This window comes from Leucoraja erinacea, chromosome 1, assembly GCF_028641065.1.
Source record: "Leucoraja erinacea ecotype New England chromosome 1, Leri_hhj_1, whole genome shotgun sequence".
Lineage (NCBI taxonomy): Eukaryota > Metazoa > Chordata > Chondrichthyes > Rajiformes > Rajidae > Leucoraja > Leucoraja erinaceus.
In genome coordinates, this window is record NC_073377.1 from 132,098,496 (window position 1) to 132,117,789 (window position 19,294).

A 19,294-nucleotide genomic window follows, 5' to 3' on the forward strand; every position below is an offset into this window, starting at 1 on the left:
CAACTTACATAAGTCAGAGATATGGGAAACAAGCCTGGATGTTTTTTAAACATGTTTGTAAGTATTGCTAAGCGAAGTATATATCCCCCCCTCCCCCCCACCGCCCTCCCCAAGCAGCGTGGGCACAATAAAGTTCTCGGTAATTGTAACTCATTGTATTCTGGCTGATGCAACGCATCCTGAATGGTGACATCAACCAGACGTTTGTTTGCCCGAAAGTAGGCGGAAGCCAAAGTGTGGCACTCAGGAGGAAGGCACATAGACTGATGTACACATCGGCTGATGCTGACACTTTCAGATGTACAGAGACGGTCACACGCATGCACGTGGGGCTCACACACACGCACACATAGGACGCGCAGATTATCAACAGTGAAATGAACAACGTTAGCAAGAAGTCAATTTAAGCCACGCACACCTGCCTTCATTCCTGCAGTACGGTATCCAGGACAGAGGTTAAAGGAAAAGCCCGTGGAGTGAGTCAAGGGAAAGATGTCTACTAGTCCCGTACCGGTCATCTACGGGGGAGACGACGTCAACCCGGACACCTGTGGATCCATGCCATCCAAGGCGGACTCACTGCAACCAAGTCAAAGCAGCGAGGAGACAGTGGTTTTGAAGAAGAAGGTGAATCTGTTGAGAGGCATATCCATTATAATCGGGACGATCATCGGCGCCGGGATCTTCATCTCTCCCAAGGGGATCCTGCAACACACCGGCACGGTGCCAATGGCCCTGGCGATGTGGACTGCCTGCGGCATCCTGTCGCTGTTCGGTGAGTTGTACTCCACTAACCAAACTTTTGCAGAGCTTACTCCAAACTTCCGTGCTCGCTCGCTCGCTCGCTCTTTGTGATTTTTTTTAAACTCGAGAAGGCATGATCATAGCTAGTGATGCTGAGATGTTATGGGAAGATCACGGGAGTCCCAAAAAGTTTGTGGATTGGCAGTGTGCCGCGATGTACGGACTGCAAAGCATCAGGCGTGAGCAATCTCCGCTTTGTTATAAGTCTGTGGCTCTTAACATTCCACCATAGGAAGAAAGTTAAACGTCTGTGCCCTATAGTGATATTATGTTCAAACTTAAATGCGATAAACGTGTTGAATAGAATTCCAGAGATAAGGATGGCAGTAGCATTGTGTCGGAATTTTTAAGCAAACATGCATTGTGCTGATGATAAATACTTCTATCACACAATCTGACGGAGTTACAGAATGCATGGTTTCGACCCGAAACGTCGACAAATAATGTTCGCCCTCACATGCCGCCCCTTCAAATAGTTGCTTACAATTTATCCGGGCTTGAAGAGGGTGGCACTGTTTTGAGGGCTCAGCTGAGTGTTGAGCACCCTAATGTTTCACAACCCCAATTTCACTGGAATCACCCACCTAGTTTATTTCTTATGACCCATAGCAACTGGTGTTCTTTTACCCAGGTATGGACTCTACAGGTGAGGTTCACGTGTGTCCCTGCGGAGATTACTACAGCTAACGTTCAATGGTTCAACGATTCTCTATTGTCACAAGTTTTAAAGAGAGAGTTAGATTTAGCTAAGGGAATCAAGGGATATGGGGAAAAAGCCGGATCGGGGTACCGATTTTGGATGATCAACCACGATCATATTGAATGGTGGTGCTGGCTCGAAGGGCCGAATGGCCTACTTCTGCACCTATTTTCTATGTTTCTATGTACCTAGGTACAGTGAAATGTTCGGTGAGTTGTTTTTGCTTTGTTTTGCATATAACCTGTAAAACCATACAGCTGACCTCACCTGGGCAATGCACAAAAGAGTCGCCACGTTACTGATGGCAAAGTTACAAAAGTTCACGGGACAGCCCTATCCTGAGGCACAAGGGGAGGGATGCCCGCCCATAATTTATCATTACTGAACATAAACTGGCACCTCACTCTCCACCTATTCTTCTCTAGAAAAGAAATACCAGGACTTTTTTTACTCTTTGAATGAAATTCCAGCAAGATGCAAGCATACAAACAAATTTTATGACAGCTTGAATCAACTTTGGACACTTTTCCTGCCTTGCCTCTACTGGGTGCTGTGTATTATTCTACTTAAGTATAGTGGCAGGTGAACTTCAAGATATGTTGTCTGGCTGAATCTGCAGGTTTTTGTATGCATAATAATTGGCTATCATCTAAGACAGTCATTAACACAATTTTTCATACAATGCTGATCATGAAGGTTTTGCACAGTGTAATATTCAATGTAAAAAGTAGTTATGATAGCTACTCAGACATTTGGTCTTTATGATTTAGGATTGCTGGTTAGGGTGACTGATTTTATTTTGAATCCTTTTGATTTCTCCAATGAATGTATTGGTCAACTGGAGCATGTACACTGCTGGGACATTGTGGAGAAGGGGGGCACTGATTTATGGGGAGAGGTGTTATTTGAAGTTTGAAGGAATCTTGATTTCTTATCCACTATAACTGCTGAAAGAGCTCAAGGAAACCCAGAATTAAAATTCTGTTGGAGTAACTTGAAAGAGGCTATTTTGAATGAGGAAATCCAGCAGTTAACTTATGCATAGGAAAATCTCACAAACATCCAATTAATAATCATCAAAGTTTCTGTTTATGGCCAAGGCATTTTTAACTCTTTAGTAAACTGTTCAAGTTGTCAATACCTTGCTGTTACATATGTTACATAATTTAAGGTGTTAAACAATTCCATAAGTCATGGTAAATGGTAGGGAATTGAAGAATACAGTTGAACAGAGGGATCTGGGTATAACCGTGCATAGTTCCTTGAAGGTGGGATCTCATATAGATAGGGTGGTAAAGAAAGCTTTTGGTATGCTAGCCTTTATAAATCAGAGCATTGAGTATAGAAGCTGGGATGTAATGTTAAAATTGTACAAGGCATTGGTGAGACCAAATCTGGAGTATGGGGTACAATTTTGGTCGCCAAATTATAGGAAGGATGTCAACAAAATAGAGAGAGTACAGAGGAGATTTACTAGAATGTTGCCTGGGTTTCAACAACTAAGTTACAGAGATAGGTTAAATAAGTTAGGTCTTTATTCTCTGGAGCGCAGAAGGTTAAGGGGGGACCTGATAGAGGTCTTTAAAATGATGAGAGGGATAGACAGAGTTGATGTGGACAAGCTTTTCCCTTTGAGAATAGGGAAGATTCAAACAAGAGGACATGACTTCAGAATTAAGGGACAGAAGTTTAGGGGTAATATGAGGGGGAACTTCTTTACGCAGAGAGTGGTGGCGGTGTGGAATGAGCTCCCAGTGGAAGTGGTGGAGGCAGGTTCATTGGTATCATTTAAAAATAAATTGGATAGGCATATGGATGAGAAGGGAATGGAGGGTTATGGTACGAGTGCAGGCAGGTGGGACTAAGGGGAAAAAAAATTGTTCGGCATGGACTTGTAGGGCCGAGATGGCCTGTTTCTGTGCTGTAATTGTTATATGCACTGGAGACCCGACCTTTTCTCGTCGGGTCTCAGCTGTCGTTGGGGCCGCAACGAGGAGCGGCCTCCAACAGGAAGAAGCCGGGGACTCAGGTGCCGACTCACCTCACCGTCGCGGAGCTGGCCGAGATCGGAGCGGGTGGAGCGGTGGAGGAGCGTTGCCGCTGCCGCTGCTGCTGCTGCTGCTGAGTCGGAGGCTGCTGCTGCAGGTCTGCGGACGACGGCACCCTGGAGGGAGACCGCTTTTCGGGGCTCCTGCAACGGCGACTTCTCCCGCCCGAGTTGCGGGGTCGAAGAGCTCCTGGAGCGGGGCTTAGCACCACTGCCCCGCGCGGCTTGGAATGCGGGACTCTGCGAGCGCACACCGGGGGCTCCAACATCAAGACCCGGTGTGCGACCTCGCACCACCCGGCGTGGCTTCAATGGCCGCGGGACAATCGCCATCGCCAGCCGGGGGCTTTGACTTTGACTCTGACATCGGGGGGGAGAGAGTGCAGTGGAGAGATAAGTTTATTTGGCCTTCCATCACAGCTATGTGATGGATGTTTATGTAAAATGTAATTATGTTGTGTCTGGGGTCTATTTGTGTGTAATGTATGGCTGCAGAAACGGCATTTCATTTGGACCTCCAGGGGTCCAAATGACAATTAAATATATTCTTGATACTCTTGATACTCTTGATATGGTTATATGGTTATAAGTCATAGGAGCAGAATTCGGTCCATTGAGTTTACTCAATCATGGCTCATTTATATTTTCCTCTCAAGTCCATTCTAGTGCCTTCTCCCCATAATCTTTGACATGTTACCCATTTTTCCCTTTACTATCGATCAATTAAATTAGAGATACAACATGGAAACAGACTCTTCAGCCTACCAGGTTCCCACTGACCACCAGTCACCCTTTCACACAAGTTGTATGTTATCCATCCCACTGTGTCACCCAGTTCTTACACATTTGGGGCAATTTTGCAGAGGCCAATTAACTTACAAACCTGCATGTTTTTGGGATATGGGAGGAGATTGGAACACTGATTGGAAACCCACATGCTCACAGGGAGAAGTGCAAATTATGCATGAAATGGCACCCAAGGGCAGGATTGAACTCGGGGGCAAGGTGCGAGGAGGCAAGAGTTTTACCAGCTGCGCCACTGTACCACTTAGCACATTTGCGTAAAATGGGAACTGCATCTGCATGTGGTGAAAGGTATGATGGTGTCTGCCATTAAAATGAAAATCGATTTGAATTGCATTGTGCAATATAAATAACAGACATTTCATACCAGTTAAATAAATAATGTAAGATCTTCAAATGTCTTATGCATATTTTAATCAGCTTGTTTCTATTAGGCTTTGCTGTTTCATACCAATGATCCTGAATGTGTCAAATCATTTTACACATTTGTTCTGTACTGCATTTTTAATTCATTTTTTTTCCTTTGCTGGATCTACTCAGAAAATGTAAACAAAAAAGTGTTGGAGCTTTAAACATGTCTCAACAAATTATTCTTAACAATATTATAGTTTTGTTTGTGGCAGATATATCTTAGTTTTTGCTGCAACTTTAATGTCATGCAGATTTTCTACTCATGATGATTATTTGCTGGGAAAGGTAAACAAATATAATGGAAACAAAGTCATAATTTAGTTGCGTTTAGTTTTGAGATAGAGTGTGGCAACAAGCCCTTCAGTCCACAGAGACTGCACAAACTAGCGATCACCCATACACTAGTTCTATCCTACACACCAGGGCAAATTTACAGAAGACCTTGCAAGCCGTTGGAATGTGGGAGGAAACCTGAGACCCGGAGGAAACCCACATGGCCACAGGGAGAATGACAAACTCCGTACAAACAGCACCTGTAGTCAAGATCAAACACGGGTCTCTGGTGGTGTAAGGCAGTATCTCTATTGCTGCCTAATGAGTCACTCTCAGTCTGAAGAAGGGTCGTGATCTGAAACGTCACTTATCTATGCTTTCCAAGGATGCAGCCTGACCTACTGAGATACTCCAGTACTTTGTCTATTTTCGTAAACCAGCATCTGCAGTTCCTTGTTTCTTCATAATGATAACTATTAGACTTGCCACCGGTCAAGGATGGCATCAAAGGACATTCTGCACCAATGTTTTCAACAGAACCAACCAACCTTGTGGTGTTTAATTGTGATACTTGCCATTCCAAAGCAATTTTCCAATATAATTTGTTAGACCATCCTATTTCCTCTTATTTGCTCTTATCTGTCATCCAATCGATTCATCACTTTAGAACTTAGCAGTTAATGCTTATAATTAAAATCTCCATGCTTCCTCTTGCACACCGCTGAATGTTTTATCTTCATTATGTAACAGAAGAGGCTGAAATTAGATGTGAATGGAAGTCACGAATCAGAGAAGGTTCAGCAGACTGATTCCTGGGATGTCAGGACTTTCATATGAAGAAAGACTGGATAGGCTTGGCTTGTACTCGCTAGAATTTAGGAGATTGAGGGGGGATCTTATAGAAACTTACAAAATTATTAAGGGGTTGGACAGGCTAGATGCAGGAAGATTGTTCCCGATGTTGGGGAAGTCCAGGACAAGGGGTCACAGCTTAAGGATATCCTTTAGGACCGAGATGAGAAAAACATTTTTCACACAGAGAGTGGTGAATCTCTGGAACTCTCTGTCACAGAAGGTAGTTGGGGCCAGTTCATTGGCTATATTTAAGAGGGAGTTAGATGTGGCCCTTGTGGCTAAAGGGATCAGGGAGTATGGAGAGAAGGCAGGTACGGGATACTGAGTTGAATAATAATAATAATCTTATTTATATAGCACATTTTCAGTCAACTTGCATTGACCCCAAAGTGCTTCACATAATTACATTACATTACACACAGGCTAAGGTGGGTGAAGTGTCTTGCCCCAAGGACACAACGACAGTATGCACTCCAAGTGGGATTCGAACCGGCTACCTTCCGGTCGCCAGCCGAACACTTAGCCCATTGTGCTATCTGTCATCCCGAATGATCAGCCATGATCACATTGAATGGCGGTGCAGGCTCGAAGGGCCGAATGGCCTACTCCTGCACCTATTTTCTATGTTTCTATGTTTCTATGTTTCTATGTTTCTAAATCCACAGGCGAGGGACAGGGTGGTTATTAGACTGTGTCTGCATCGATGACTTATGTCCTCTACATTGATGCTGAACATGCAGTGGGGATCATTTGGCTCTTCAATGTGCATGTTTGAATTGAGTGTGGTAGCTATCCAACCGTACAGTATAAGTTGCAATTCCTGTTAAGGCAAGTAATTTATTAATTTATATTAGGCATAATCAGCAGTCCACTGGGATTGGGTTCAAAACAATATTACATTTGTACAGTGGGTGGCAAAAAAAATCTAACGTCAACTTTCTGAAGAATTTAGGAGCAACAAACATTTACATCAGATTTAATTATGTCTTATCTGCTAGAAATACCTGTTTATAAGGTTATTCAATATTGTCTAGTCACTCCTTTAATGCATCAGAAGCAGCATATTATGCTTCTTCACAACCAGGCAAGGCAAGGCAAGGCAAATTTATTTGTATAGCACCATTCGTGCAAACAGCAATTCAAGGTGCTTTACAGGAAAAAAAAAGTAAATAATTAAAAATTGCAAAACAAACAATACGACAAATGTATGAATAATAAAACAACGTCAATGAAACAATAAAACAATTTTAAAAAGCACATAAAAGGGTTAAAATTAGACGGTTAAGATTACCTGCATGTCGGGTTATGGACAAGCTATAGTAAACAACAGTGTTTTTAGGCCTGATTTAAATGCATCCTAATCCACAATGCATCCTAATCAATTAGAGCCATTTACAGCCACTTGTGGTATAATGCAACTTGCGGAATTGGTAAAACGTGCAGTTAGCTCCAAACAGCAGCAATATGAAAAATGCCCGATAATTTGATTTAGATTTGTTTATTGATAGGTAAATATTATTGAGAATACTGAGGATAACGATATTTTGATATAACATACAGAGGCTTGGTTTAACACACAATTCAAAATACGTTTTTCTGACTGTGCTTCATCCTCATCATGGGTTATGAGGAGAAGGCAGGAGAATTGGGTTAGGGTGGGAGAGATAGATCAGCCATGATTGAATGGCGGGGTAGACCTGATGGGCTGAATGTCCTAATTCTGCTCATATCACCTTATGTCATGACCATATCAGTATTTTATTGAAATATTTACTTTTTCAAGAGGGAGTTGGGTTTAGCTCTCTGGGCTCAAGGGAATCAAGGGCTCAAAGGAATCAATGAATATGGGGAAAAAGCAGGTACTGGCTACTGATTTTAGATGATCAGCCATGATTTTAATGAATGGTGGTGCTGGCTCGAAGGTCCGAATGGCCTACTCCTGCACCTATTTTTCTGTGTTTCTTTGTTTCTATGTCTATGACAATAAAACATTCTTGACACTGGACTTTTGATGAGTACTGCACTGATAGTCCACCCTAGATACTCGTGCTCTAAGGTGTAATGTAATGTAAATGTATAATATTCTGCCCTAAGATGTGAATGCTATTAAATTGAACCTCAACAGTTTGAAGCATGCATTTCAATAGCAATGGATTTTAAAACGAGAATCCAACTGAGAGTTTTAGTTGCACAACAAAATTAAAACAAGTAAAACTGGGAGTTAGTTGACAGATATAAATCACTGACTATCATCCCAAGTTTAAAAAAAAATAAATGTAGCAAAAATCGCATAAAATTCATCATGTGTCAGCAATTTCATTTTTTTAATAACAAGTTGTGACAAATTAAGTAATCAAAGGATATGCTGCATGCAGTGATACCAGATGATTTGTTTTAGTTTTCTTAATCTTGTATAAATACGGTCATATCTACTGAGAATGTCATGGATTTTTACATCCACCTGAGATTGCACACGAGACAGAGATTTGGAACCTCTGATTATGCAGCATACTCTTAATACAGGGTTGATGTAGTAGCCTGGAATTGGAGCTCAATTTCTTAACGTGGAGCTTGAAACTATAACCTCCAGTCTGAGTGTGTAGGAAGGATCTGCAGATGATCGTTTAGACTGATGATAGACACAAAAAGCTGAAGTAACTCAGTGGGGACAGGCAACAACTCCGGAGAGAAGGAATGGGTGCTGCCTGTCTCGCTGAGTTACTTCAGCTTTTTGTGTCTACTCTTAGTCTGAATTGAAGACGTCACCAATGTGAGCCACAGAAGTATTGAAGTACACATGGTTACACGGCTTTCAATGATTAGATTAAAAATCCTTAAAGATTGTAATTTGTTGACCTCTGCGTCTCGATTGTGAACCTGGAGCTGTCTTCAAGTGTATCTTTTAGTGAATGCAAGTGAATCTCACTACAGTGTTACATGCCATGACTCAGCATATTATCAACTCGGATGACAAAATGTGACAAAGGAAGTATTCAATGAAAGCACAGTCTAAGTCATTTAACATAACAAGAGATATCCATTCCTTAATTGATAAGGAAGCTTTGTGCGTGGTTTAATTTAGTTTAGAGATACAGCACAGAAACAGGCTCTTCGGGCCACTGAGAACGCACCGATCAGCGATACCTGCGAATTAGCACTACCCTACACAAACAAAGGACAATTTACACATACACCAAACCAATTAACCTACGAACCTGCACATCTTTGGAGTGTGGGAGGAAACCGAAGATCTCGGAGAAAACCCATGCGATCACGGGGAGAATGTACAAACTCCGTACAGACAGCACCCATAGTTGGGATCGAACCCAGGTCTCTGGCACTGCAAGCGCTGTAAGGCAACAATTCTACCGCTGGGTCACCATGGTCTCATGCAATGTCATGTCACAACTGTCCAAGTCATTGGTGACACCACATCATTTGGAGTACTGTACGCAGTTCTGATCACCAAGCTTTAGGAAGTATATTGTTAAGCTGAAAAGGGTGCGGAAAAGATTCATGAGGATGTTACCAGGACTGAATGGCTGGGAAGGCTGGATTATTTTCAATGGCCGGAGCATTGGAGGTTGAGGTGTGACCATAGAGAAGTGCGTAGAATCATGATGGCGTACATAAGGTTAATGATCACAGTTCCCCCCCCCCCCCCCCCCCCCCCACACCCAGAATTATAGTCTAAAACTAGAGGCCGTACATTTAAAGTGAGAGTATAACCTGAGGAGCAAGTATTCTACACAGGTGGTAGGTATTGTATATGGAACGAGCTGGTAGAGAAAGCTGTATAGACGAATACAATTACAACAATTTAAAGACATTTAGGGTATGAAAGGGATATGCACCACACACAGGTAAATAGGACCGGCCCAGAAGGCAGCTTAGTCAGCATGGATGTGTTCAGTCGAAGCTACATAACTCTGATTCTGTGACTAATACTAAATAGTAAGATCAAACTATTAATCTGTATGTGGTGAATGCCTTTTTTTGTAATGTTCTCATTAAAGTAATTCAGAGCATTGAACTTGCTGGAAATGTAGGTGGTTGTGGAGAAATTAATGTAATTATGGATGCTGAATTAAATTAGAATTCATCCTTAAGTACAATAACTCATTTTTTATCATGCTGATTTTCCAGTAAACCAGTAGGTTCAATGAACTCATTACAATCTACTTTACTATTTTGCCCAGCTTACAAGAAATAGACAAATAGTCAGGACATAACCAGAATACTCAGTCACACAAATACAGGTGCCATTTTGTAGTGGCTCACAAAACAAAAGACGAGTTAGTGATTTAGATTTTCATTTATTTTTAGTGGGTAATTCAGAGAAATGCCCTGGTTTTATAAGGTATATTGTAAGATGCAAATTCTCTGGGGTGGCCTTTTCAACTGCAGAAATTACAAAATGGTTCCAACTGATTATCATCCTTTTAAATTATTTGAATGGCGTGCTCTTGAAATCATAGTTTTGAAACTAGGTATTTACTTTGAAACTGAAGCTGATATTATATGAACAGCATCATCAATTCAATTCTAGGTATGTCCAGGCTGAAACATAGAGTTGCTGCCTTACAGCGCCAGAGGCCCTGGTTCAATCCTGACTACGGTTGCTGTCTGTACGGAGTTTGTACATTCTCCCCATGACTGTGTGGGTTTTCTTTGAGAGCTACGGTTTCCTCCCTCACTCAAAGACGTACAAGTTTGTAGATTAATTGGCTTGGTAAAATTGTAAAATTATCCTTAGTGCACATTGGATAATGTCAGTGTGCAGGGATCACTGGTCGACACGGACTTGGTAGGCTGAAACGCCTGTTTCCACACCGTATCTAAACTAACATAAACTACTATAACAATGCAGGAATGTCTGTTTGATGTTCTTCCATTATAGCCATTATAAGGATGGCACAGTGGCTCAGCTGAAGTGGCACAGAAGAACAAATCTGACCACATAATGAACTGCAGAGGAAGAGTTTTGCTTCAAATGTAACCAGATAAGACTGGAAAACTTGTAGTAATGTAGCAACCTTAATTACCTTAAGCTGTCCAAAATGGTTCACAGGCAAAGGATTTGTTTTTAATTTTAATGCAGAGAAACACAGCAGCCAATTTGTCCACAGCAAGTCAGAGTTAAATGTATAGGAACTGCTGATGCTGGTTTACACTAAAGATAGACACAAAATGCTGGAGTAACTCATTGCGTCAGGCAGCATCTCTGGAGAAAAGGAATAGGTGACGTTTCAGGTCGAGACCCTTCTTCAGATTAAGAGTCAGGGGAGAGGGAAGCTAGAGGTATGTAAAGATTCAGATCAAATCAGAGCCAGCACCGATGACCACGGAAACGTGGTGCCCAAGGTGGTCCATTGTTGGCTGTGGAAGAGGTGATAACGAAGGGATATATAGATGCAAACAGTGGAACTATCAGGATGACTAGGGTGGTGGAAGGGTGGAGAGAGAGGGAATGCAAGGGTTACTTGAAATTAGTGAAATCAATATTCATACCGCTGGGTGAAGATGACACCTTTTCCCTGTGACCTTGTGAATTTCCTACAGCTGGTCGGGTTTCCTCCCACATCCCAAAGACGTGCAGGCTTGTGGAACCATTCTACATTTATTGTCAACTTCTGCTTTGATCTGTATTGTCATACATTGCCCCTCCATAGCTCTAGACTCCCTCTCCTCTGATTCTCAATCTGAAGAAGGGTCTTGATCCAAAAACGTCAACTGTTCCTTCTCTCCAGAGATGCTGTCTGTCCCACTGAGTTACTCCAGCATTTCGTGTTTATCTTCAGCGTAAACCAGCATCTGCTGCTCCTTCATACACAGGCTTGTGTTAATTGGCCACTGTAAATTACCCATAGTATATTAGGGGGGATACAAATGTGGGATAACATAGAACTAATGTGAACACATAATGGTTGCCGTGGACATGGTGGTTAGAAAGGCCTATTTCCATGCTGTGCCTTTCAATCATTCACTCAATGTGATTGTATAAGAGAGACTGCAGAGGAAATTCGAAAATTACAGTTGTGAGAGAAAATTGGATGAGCTAGAGTTTTTTGAAAGAGGGTGGGGAAAGACAACATTGGTAACCAATATTGTGAGAGGACTATGTAGAAAATATAAGATCTATACACCCGAGCAGATGGATAAAGCATCCAAGGTCAGAGATTTAAAGGAATGTATGATGGATGTGACAAGGAAAACATTGTTTCACCTGGAGAAGAGTAGGGACATAGAACTCACTGCCTGGAGGTGTGATGGAGGCAGAAACTTGAATCACACAAGCAATACTTAGATGTGTACTTAAAGACCCACGGCTGCAGTTATGAATCATGTTCGCTACATTTCACTTTTTTAACAACAGAGCAGTGATGAGCCACATGGCCTCCAGTATATCATAAATCCCTCTGATCCTATGAAATATGACATGTACATGAAATCTATACTGCTATCTGCCACCCCAGTTGAAGACCTTCAACTCAAAAGTACTTTGAGATGAAAAGAGTAAACTTTTCTGGTAAAACAATTTTGAATGATACTTTATTATAACAGTGAAATTCTTTGTTTTGCATACACACATGTGTGCAAACAGTCGCCACATGTAGGGCACCAACAAAGTTACAAAGTACACCATTTGGTCTCGGTGGGCCAAAAGGTTTGTTTCGTTGCTGTATCTCTAAATTAACTAAATTAAATCACTTGCCAAAAATACATTTCTGATCTTCTGCTTAGCTACGAACCACCCAGACCTCTCAGATCGTCTGGGACAGGTCTGCTCTGTGTCCCCAGAGTCAGAACTAAAATGGAGAGGCAGCATTTAGTTTTTATGCACCACATATCTGGAACAAACTCCCAGAAAACTGCAGGTCTGCTGCAACTCTCAGCTCTTTTAAATCTAGACTGAAGACTTTTCTGTTTGCTGCTGCCTTTCAGTAAACAATACAATTTATTAATTACCTATATTGCACTGTAACTTATATTCCTGGTTTTATTCAATTTTAATTATTTTATTTGATTGCTTTTAATTTTGTAATTATTTTATCTGAATAATCTAATAATTGTTTTACATCTAAATGTCATTTTATATGTTACATTTCCCAATGCTTTTAATGTTTTATGTAAAGCACTTTGAATTACCTTGTTGTTGAAAGGTGCTATACAAATAAACTTGCCTTGCCTTGCCTTGCCTTACCTTGCCAGGCTTACTCCACCCATCTGCTAATCAAGTCCCTCTCCTGTATCCACCAAACTTACCAGGGCTTGCCCAACCCCTGCCTCTGTTTGCATCTTACTCCCCACTATATCAGTTCGAAGAAGAACCCTGACATGAAATGTTTGTTATACCCATTACCTCTACAGATACTGACTTGCTCCAGCGGCATGTTTTTTGTTCAAGGTTTCAACCCCTGAAGTTTCCTGTGTTTCCGAGTTCATGATGGTGACACATTTCAGCAAAATTCAGGAGTGCATTTAGTTACTCTTGTAGTTTGAAATGACCTTATGTTCTCTCAGTCCGTTAGAACTTACGTTCTCTCAGAAATAATTTCCAATATTATAGGTAAAAACAGGTGCGCATTGTAATACTTCCAATCCATTCAGAGTCCATGTTATATGACTGGCATTGACAAATTAACACCCTCAATATTTTGAATTTTATAATACGTTACCAACCAGATTGTTAATTTTGTGGCTTAATACCCATTAATGTTGAGAAATGAAATCTAGTAAAATTCAACAGCCATCAGAAATATTTGCAGGATGTGTATACACAGTCATTAATAAATTCTGCAGGTGATGCGCCAGTATTCAATAGTGAGAAGGAAACCTGCTGCCATTTTTAACTTTGGCTTCTGTTGGGGATATATGGCAGAGCTGATCAGTCACTCATTATAGACTCTGCCCAAACTAATTAATTTTAAATGAACAAAGATTGAGGTTATCCTTCCAAAGCCTCTTCTATCAAAATGTGAAGTGGCTGCTTCAAATAAGGACATACCCTAATGTAGCACACTCTTCATTCTGCTGGCAAAGGTGTTTTCTCTCAAACATCAAGTATTATTCATCAATTCCTAAATTTTATTTTCTAATTTTCATCCCTATATTTGTGTGAGACTTAACAATGAATTTCAGTTGGTGATTTTAACATATGGCACAACGGTTTAATTCCATCCACCATTTGCAGTTCCTTTTATCTCCAGCATCTGCAGTTCCTTGTGTATCTCTGTCTAATTCTACCTTTACCCCAAAGTCCACAACCATGTATTACCAGCAGAATTTACTGTGTTGCAGCTTTGAATGATCATCATGTGTTGAGATGTGTTAAAGGGACTGGAACATTACATTGTAATCATTGTATATTTGCCTCTAAATCAGCAGATTATAAATTACATGCAGCACATGAATTCATAATCTAGGCTAACACCTAATGTCATATTGACTCGGCAATGGATTGCAGAAGGCATGCATGGCATATAAATAAAACCCTGTAAGTAATTCAGATGGTCATAATAGATGCCATGGCAGATATTTGGATGAAGAGACTGCCCTGAGTCAATGCCCATCCCAAAACAGATGATCTTGGTTCATCTCATTGCTGTTCATGGGCACTTGCTGTGCACAGATGGGCTGCAGGAAATTAATTATCAATGAGGTTCTCTAAAAATTCCAGTGCTACTTTAATGCACGGATCTTTTTCATATACACTAAGTTTTTTCTTGCAATATGGTGTGTCACTTTAATATTGCAATATTTTTCTCTATCTTGTGGAAATTATATGAAATATATGAGTACCAGTAATTTAGAAATGATTGATGCTTTTGTGTCTTGTCTGACTCTACGTGATTCTGTGCTGCAGCAAAGTAGGTTTTCATTGTACAAGTAATTCACCATGCTTGTGCATATGACAATAAATTCGAGTGACTTGACCCGAGCCAACTTACACTCCACCCCACTTCCAACCATGGTAGAAATAATTGAAAATTAATTTCATTGGAAAGACTAAGAAAGTACCAGATACCAGAAATTAATCTTTATTCATTTATGAATATATTAAGGATAACTTTTTGGGAAGTGATGTTGTTTTTATTCCTCTGCTCTTTTTTTGTTATCAGGAGCACTGTCATATGCTGAACTTGGAACAAGTATACCTAAATCGGGTGCACATTACACGTATATCCTGGAAGCCTTTGGTCCACTGTCCGCTTTTGTTAGAGTCTGGGTGGAACTGATCATCATAAGGTGAGTAGAATTCAGAAGCCTTATTGCTTACAGGCAGGCAGGTGCATCTGTGTACCACGTGCGTCATTACAGAGTTGGAAGAGACTTCAGGTGCTGAAATCTGGAGCAGAATAAGCTGAACTCAGCTGGTCAAACAGCATCTGGAGAGGCAAAAGAATCATTGTCATTTCGGGTCAAGACTCTGCATAAGAACGGGTGCAGGACTAGAGTCCTCTTGCAGGCTCTTGACCCGAAGGATCGAGCATCCCTTTGGTTCTAGAGATGCTGCCTGACCCGCTAAATTCCTGCAGCAGTTCCGTCTGTACTCAGTTGTTGCTTGTGTTTGCTTTAGATTTGATTGGAAATCTGAACCCATCACATCTAAACAGATTTCAATAATCTATTTCTTCAAAGTCTGAAGAAGGGTTTCGCCTCGAAACGTCACCTATCTCTTTCGCTCCATAGATGCTGCTGCACCCGCTGAGTTTCTCCAGCATTTTTGTGTACTTTCAAGAATCTATGATCATTTCAATGATTAACCTTTCCTTCAAAAATACGTTGGAGGCAATATCAAGAGTGGCATTATCTACGCTTTTCCTTGATTTCTTGGATTTGTTGCTGTCATGAATAAATCTGCTTTTGTGCATTTCTGGTTAAGGCAGTAAGAAATCACGTGGTGCATTTTCACAATATGCACTTTGGCCTAAATCTCTCCACATGATCCCCCTGGTTTTTGCTGCCAACAGAATAGTGAAAGTACAATAGAATTTCAAGGACTTGGTTTTATAATGATCCTCGTATCAAGGCTGATTAGCTTGAGTCACATTTCAACTACACGTGCACAACCTTTTATCCGAAAGCCTTGGGACCAGACACTTTTCGTAATTCGGAATTTTTCGGCTTTCGGAATGAAAGATTTTTAACGTAGATTTTAACGGCTGGCTCAGTGATAGAGTGCTTGGCTCATATCTGCAAGGTCGTGAGTTTGCGCCTCGATCCCGGCAGTTACTCGATCGCGAGTTTGAGTCTTCAATGTAGTTTTTTCTTGCAGAATAGGAGAGAATAGGGAGGGTTAGGCTGGGATAATTCTCTGCGAGATGATCTTAGTGCGGGAGACAAGTGTAGGAGAGGTGTGCTGACTGTGTGGGCAGAACTTTGGAAGTTATTGCCCACCATTCTCAAAAGCCGCTTTGTCTCCCTGTCCCTCTAACTCCAGAGGAATCCGTTCCCCGATGGGCCGCTACGGCGACAAGTGGCAGTTTGCCCACAGTCCGAGCTGCCAACAGCCCACAGGCCGAGCTGCGCCACCCCAAGAACAAGACGTACCTTGCACACCATCAGCTTCTGCGTGTTCCTCTGAAGTTGGAGCGGGGCTGGGTTGGAGTTGCTGATCTGGGATCTCCGTGCTTGCAGTGGGCCTGGGGGTCAGTGTCCCGATGAGGGGGCGCAGCTCAGGCTGTGGGCGAACTGCCACTTGTCACCGTAGCGGCCCATCGGGGAGCGGCTTCTGGTGGTCCTGACGTCTCCGGCCAGTTTGCAGTTTTCCCCTGGAGTTGGAACGGGGCTGGGCTGCTGCTGGCTGTGGGTCTCTGGGATCTCTGTGCTTGCAGTGGGCCTGGGGGTCGGTGTCCCGTTGGTCCTGACATCTCCGGTGACTGGCACTGACCTGCTGGCATCGCCGACGTGAAGACAATGCAAAGCCCCCGCGCCGGTACAATGGGCGGGGAGCTGGAGAGTGGAGGGAAGGGGTCACACACATGGACGGGAAGCAGAGGGGTGTAGGTGGGGTGAAACTGAAGGGAGCGACAATCTGCTGCTGCCTGCCCGCTGAGTTAAAATGTTCCCACGCAAGACTCACGATACACTGTGTATCATGAGTCTACCGTGGGAACTTTTTAACAGCGGGCAGGCAGCAGCAGATTGACAATTATTAACCCTCCTGCGCAATATACCTTCACCTTCTCTTTTATGAATGAGGATTTATAACCATATACCAATTACAGCACGGAAACAGGCCATCTTGGCCCTACAAGTCCGTGCCGAACAACTTTTTTTCCCTTAGTCCCACCTGCCTGCACTCATACCATAACCCTCCATTCTCTTCTCATCCATATGCCTATCCAATTTATTTTTAAATGATACCAACGAACCTGCCGCCACCACTTCCACTGGAAGCTCATTCCACACCGCTACCACTCGCTGAGTAAAGAAGTTCCCCCTCATGTTACCCCTAAACTTCTGTCCCTTAATTCTGAAGTCATGTTCTCTTGTTTGAATTTTCCCTATTCTCCAAGGGAAAAGCTTGTCCACATCAACTCTGTCTATCCCTCTCATCATTTTAAAGACCTCTATCAAGTCCCCCCTTAACATTCTGCGCTCCAGACAATAAAGACCTAACTTATTCAACCTATCTCTGTAACCTAGTTGTTGAAACCCAGGCAACATTCTAGTAAATCTCCTCTGTACTCTCTCTATTTTGTTGACATCCTTCCTATAATTGGGCGGCCAAAATTGTACACCATACTCCAGATTTGGTCTCACCAATGCCTTGTACAATTTTAACATTACATCCCAGCTTCTATACTCAATGCTTTGATTTATAAAGGCTAGCATACCAAAAGCTTTCTTTACCACCCTATCTATATGAGATTCCACCTTCAAGGAACTATGCACAGTTATTCCCAGATCCCTCTGTTCAACTGTATTCTTCAATTCCCTACCATTTACCATGTACGTCCTATTTTGATTTGTCCTGCCAAGGTGTAGCACCTCACATTTATCAGCATTAAACTCCATCTGCCATCTTTCAGCCCATTTTTCCAAATGGCCTAAATCACTCTGTAGACTTTGGAAATCCTCTTCATTATCCACAACACCCCCTATCTTGGTATCATCTGCATACTTACTAATCCAATTTACCACACCTTCATCCAGATCATTGATGTACATGACAAACAACAAAGGACCCAATACTGAGGCACCCCACTAGTCACCTGCCTCCAACCCGACAAACAGCCATCAACCATTACCCTCTGGCTTCTCCCATTCAGCCACTGTTGAATCCATCTTGCTATTCCTTCATTTATACCCAACAGTTGAACCTTCTTAACCAACCTTCCATGAGGAACCTTGTCAAAGGCCTTACTAAAGTCCATATAGACAACATCCACTGCTTTACCCTCGTCAATTTCCCTAGTAACCTCTTCAAAAAATTCAAGAAGATTAATCAAACATGACCTTCCAGGCACAAATCCATGTTGACTGTTCCTAATCAGACCCTGTTTATCCAGATGCTTATATATATTATCTCTAAGTATCTTTTCCATTAATTTGCCCACCACTGAAGTCAAATTCACAGGTCTATAATTGCTAGGTTTACTCTTAGAACCCTTTTTAAACAATGGAACAACATGTGCAGTACGCCAATCCTCGGGGACTATTCCCGTTTCTAATGACATTTGAAATATTTCTGTCATAGCCCCGGCTATTCCTAGGGAATATCCTGTCAGGGCCTGGAGACTTATCCACTTTTATATTTTTCAAAAGTGTCAGTACTTCTTTTACTTTGAAACTCATAGTATCCATAGCTATACTAATTTCCCTTACCTCACATAATTCAATATCCTTCTCCTTGGTGAATACCGAAGAAAAGAAATTGTTCAATATCTCCCCCATCTCTTTTGGCTCTGCAGATAGCTGCCCACTCTGTCTCTCCAATGGACCAATTTTATCCCTCGTTATCCTTTTGCTATTAATGTAGCTGTAGAAACCCTTTGGATTTACTTTCACCTTACTTGCCAAAGCAACCTCATATCTTCTTTTAGCTTTTCTAATTTCTTTCTTAAGATTCTTTTTACATTCCTTATATTCCACAAGCACCTCATTTACTTCATGCTGCCTATAATTATTGTAGATCTCCCTCTTTTTACGAACAAGATGTCCAATTTCCCTTGAAAACCAGGGCTCTTTCCAATTTTTACTGTTTCCTTTCAACCGAACAGGAACATAAAGATTCTGTACTCTTAAAATTTCCCCTTTAAATGTCCTCCATTTCTCTTCTACATCTTTCCCATAAAAAAAATGTCCCAGTTCACTCCTTTTAAATCATCTCGCATCTCATCAAAGTTAGCCTTTCTCCAATCAAAAATCTCAACCCTAGGTCCAGTTCTGAC

General features: G+C 41.8%; 1 protein-coding gene across 1 annotated transcript in view; it reads left to right on the top strand.

Annotated features, from left to right (window-relative positions):
• Window positions 1-210: 210 nt before the first annotated feature.
• slc7a11 (solute carrier family 7 member 11) overlaps window positions 211-19,294 on the top strand; it is a 199,527-nt gene continuing 180,443 nt past the window's right edge. Inside the window, exons 1-2 of the mRNA XM_055643379.1 lie at window positions 211-775; window positions 15,017-15,143. Coding sequence (XP_055499354.1) covers window positions 493-775; window positions 15,017-15,143 — 410 coding nt within the window. The 5' untranslated portion in view covers window positions 211-492. The remainder of the gene's footprint in view (window positions 776-15,016; window positions 15,144-19,294) is intronic.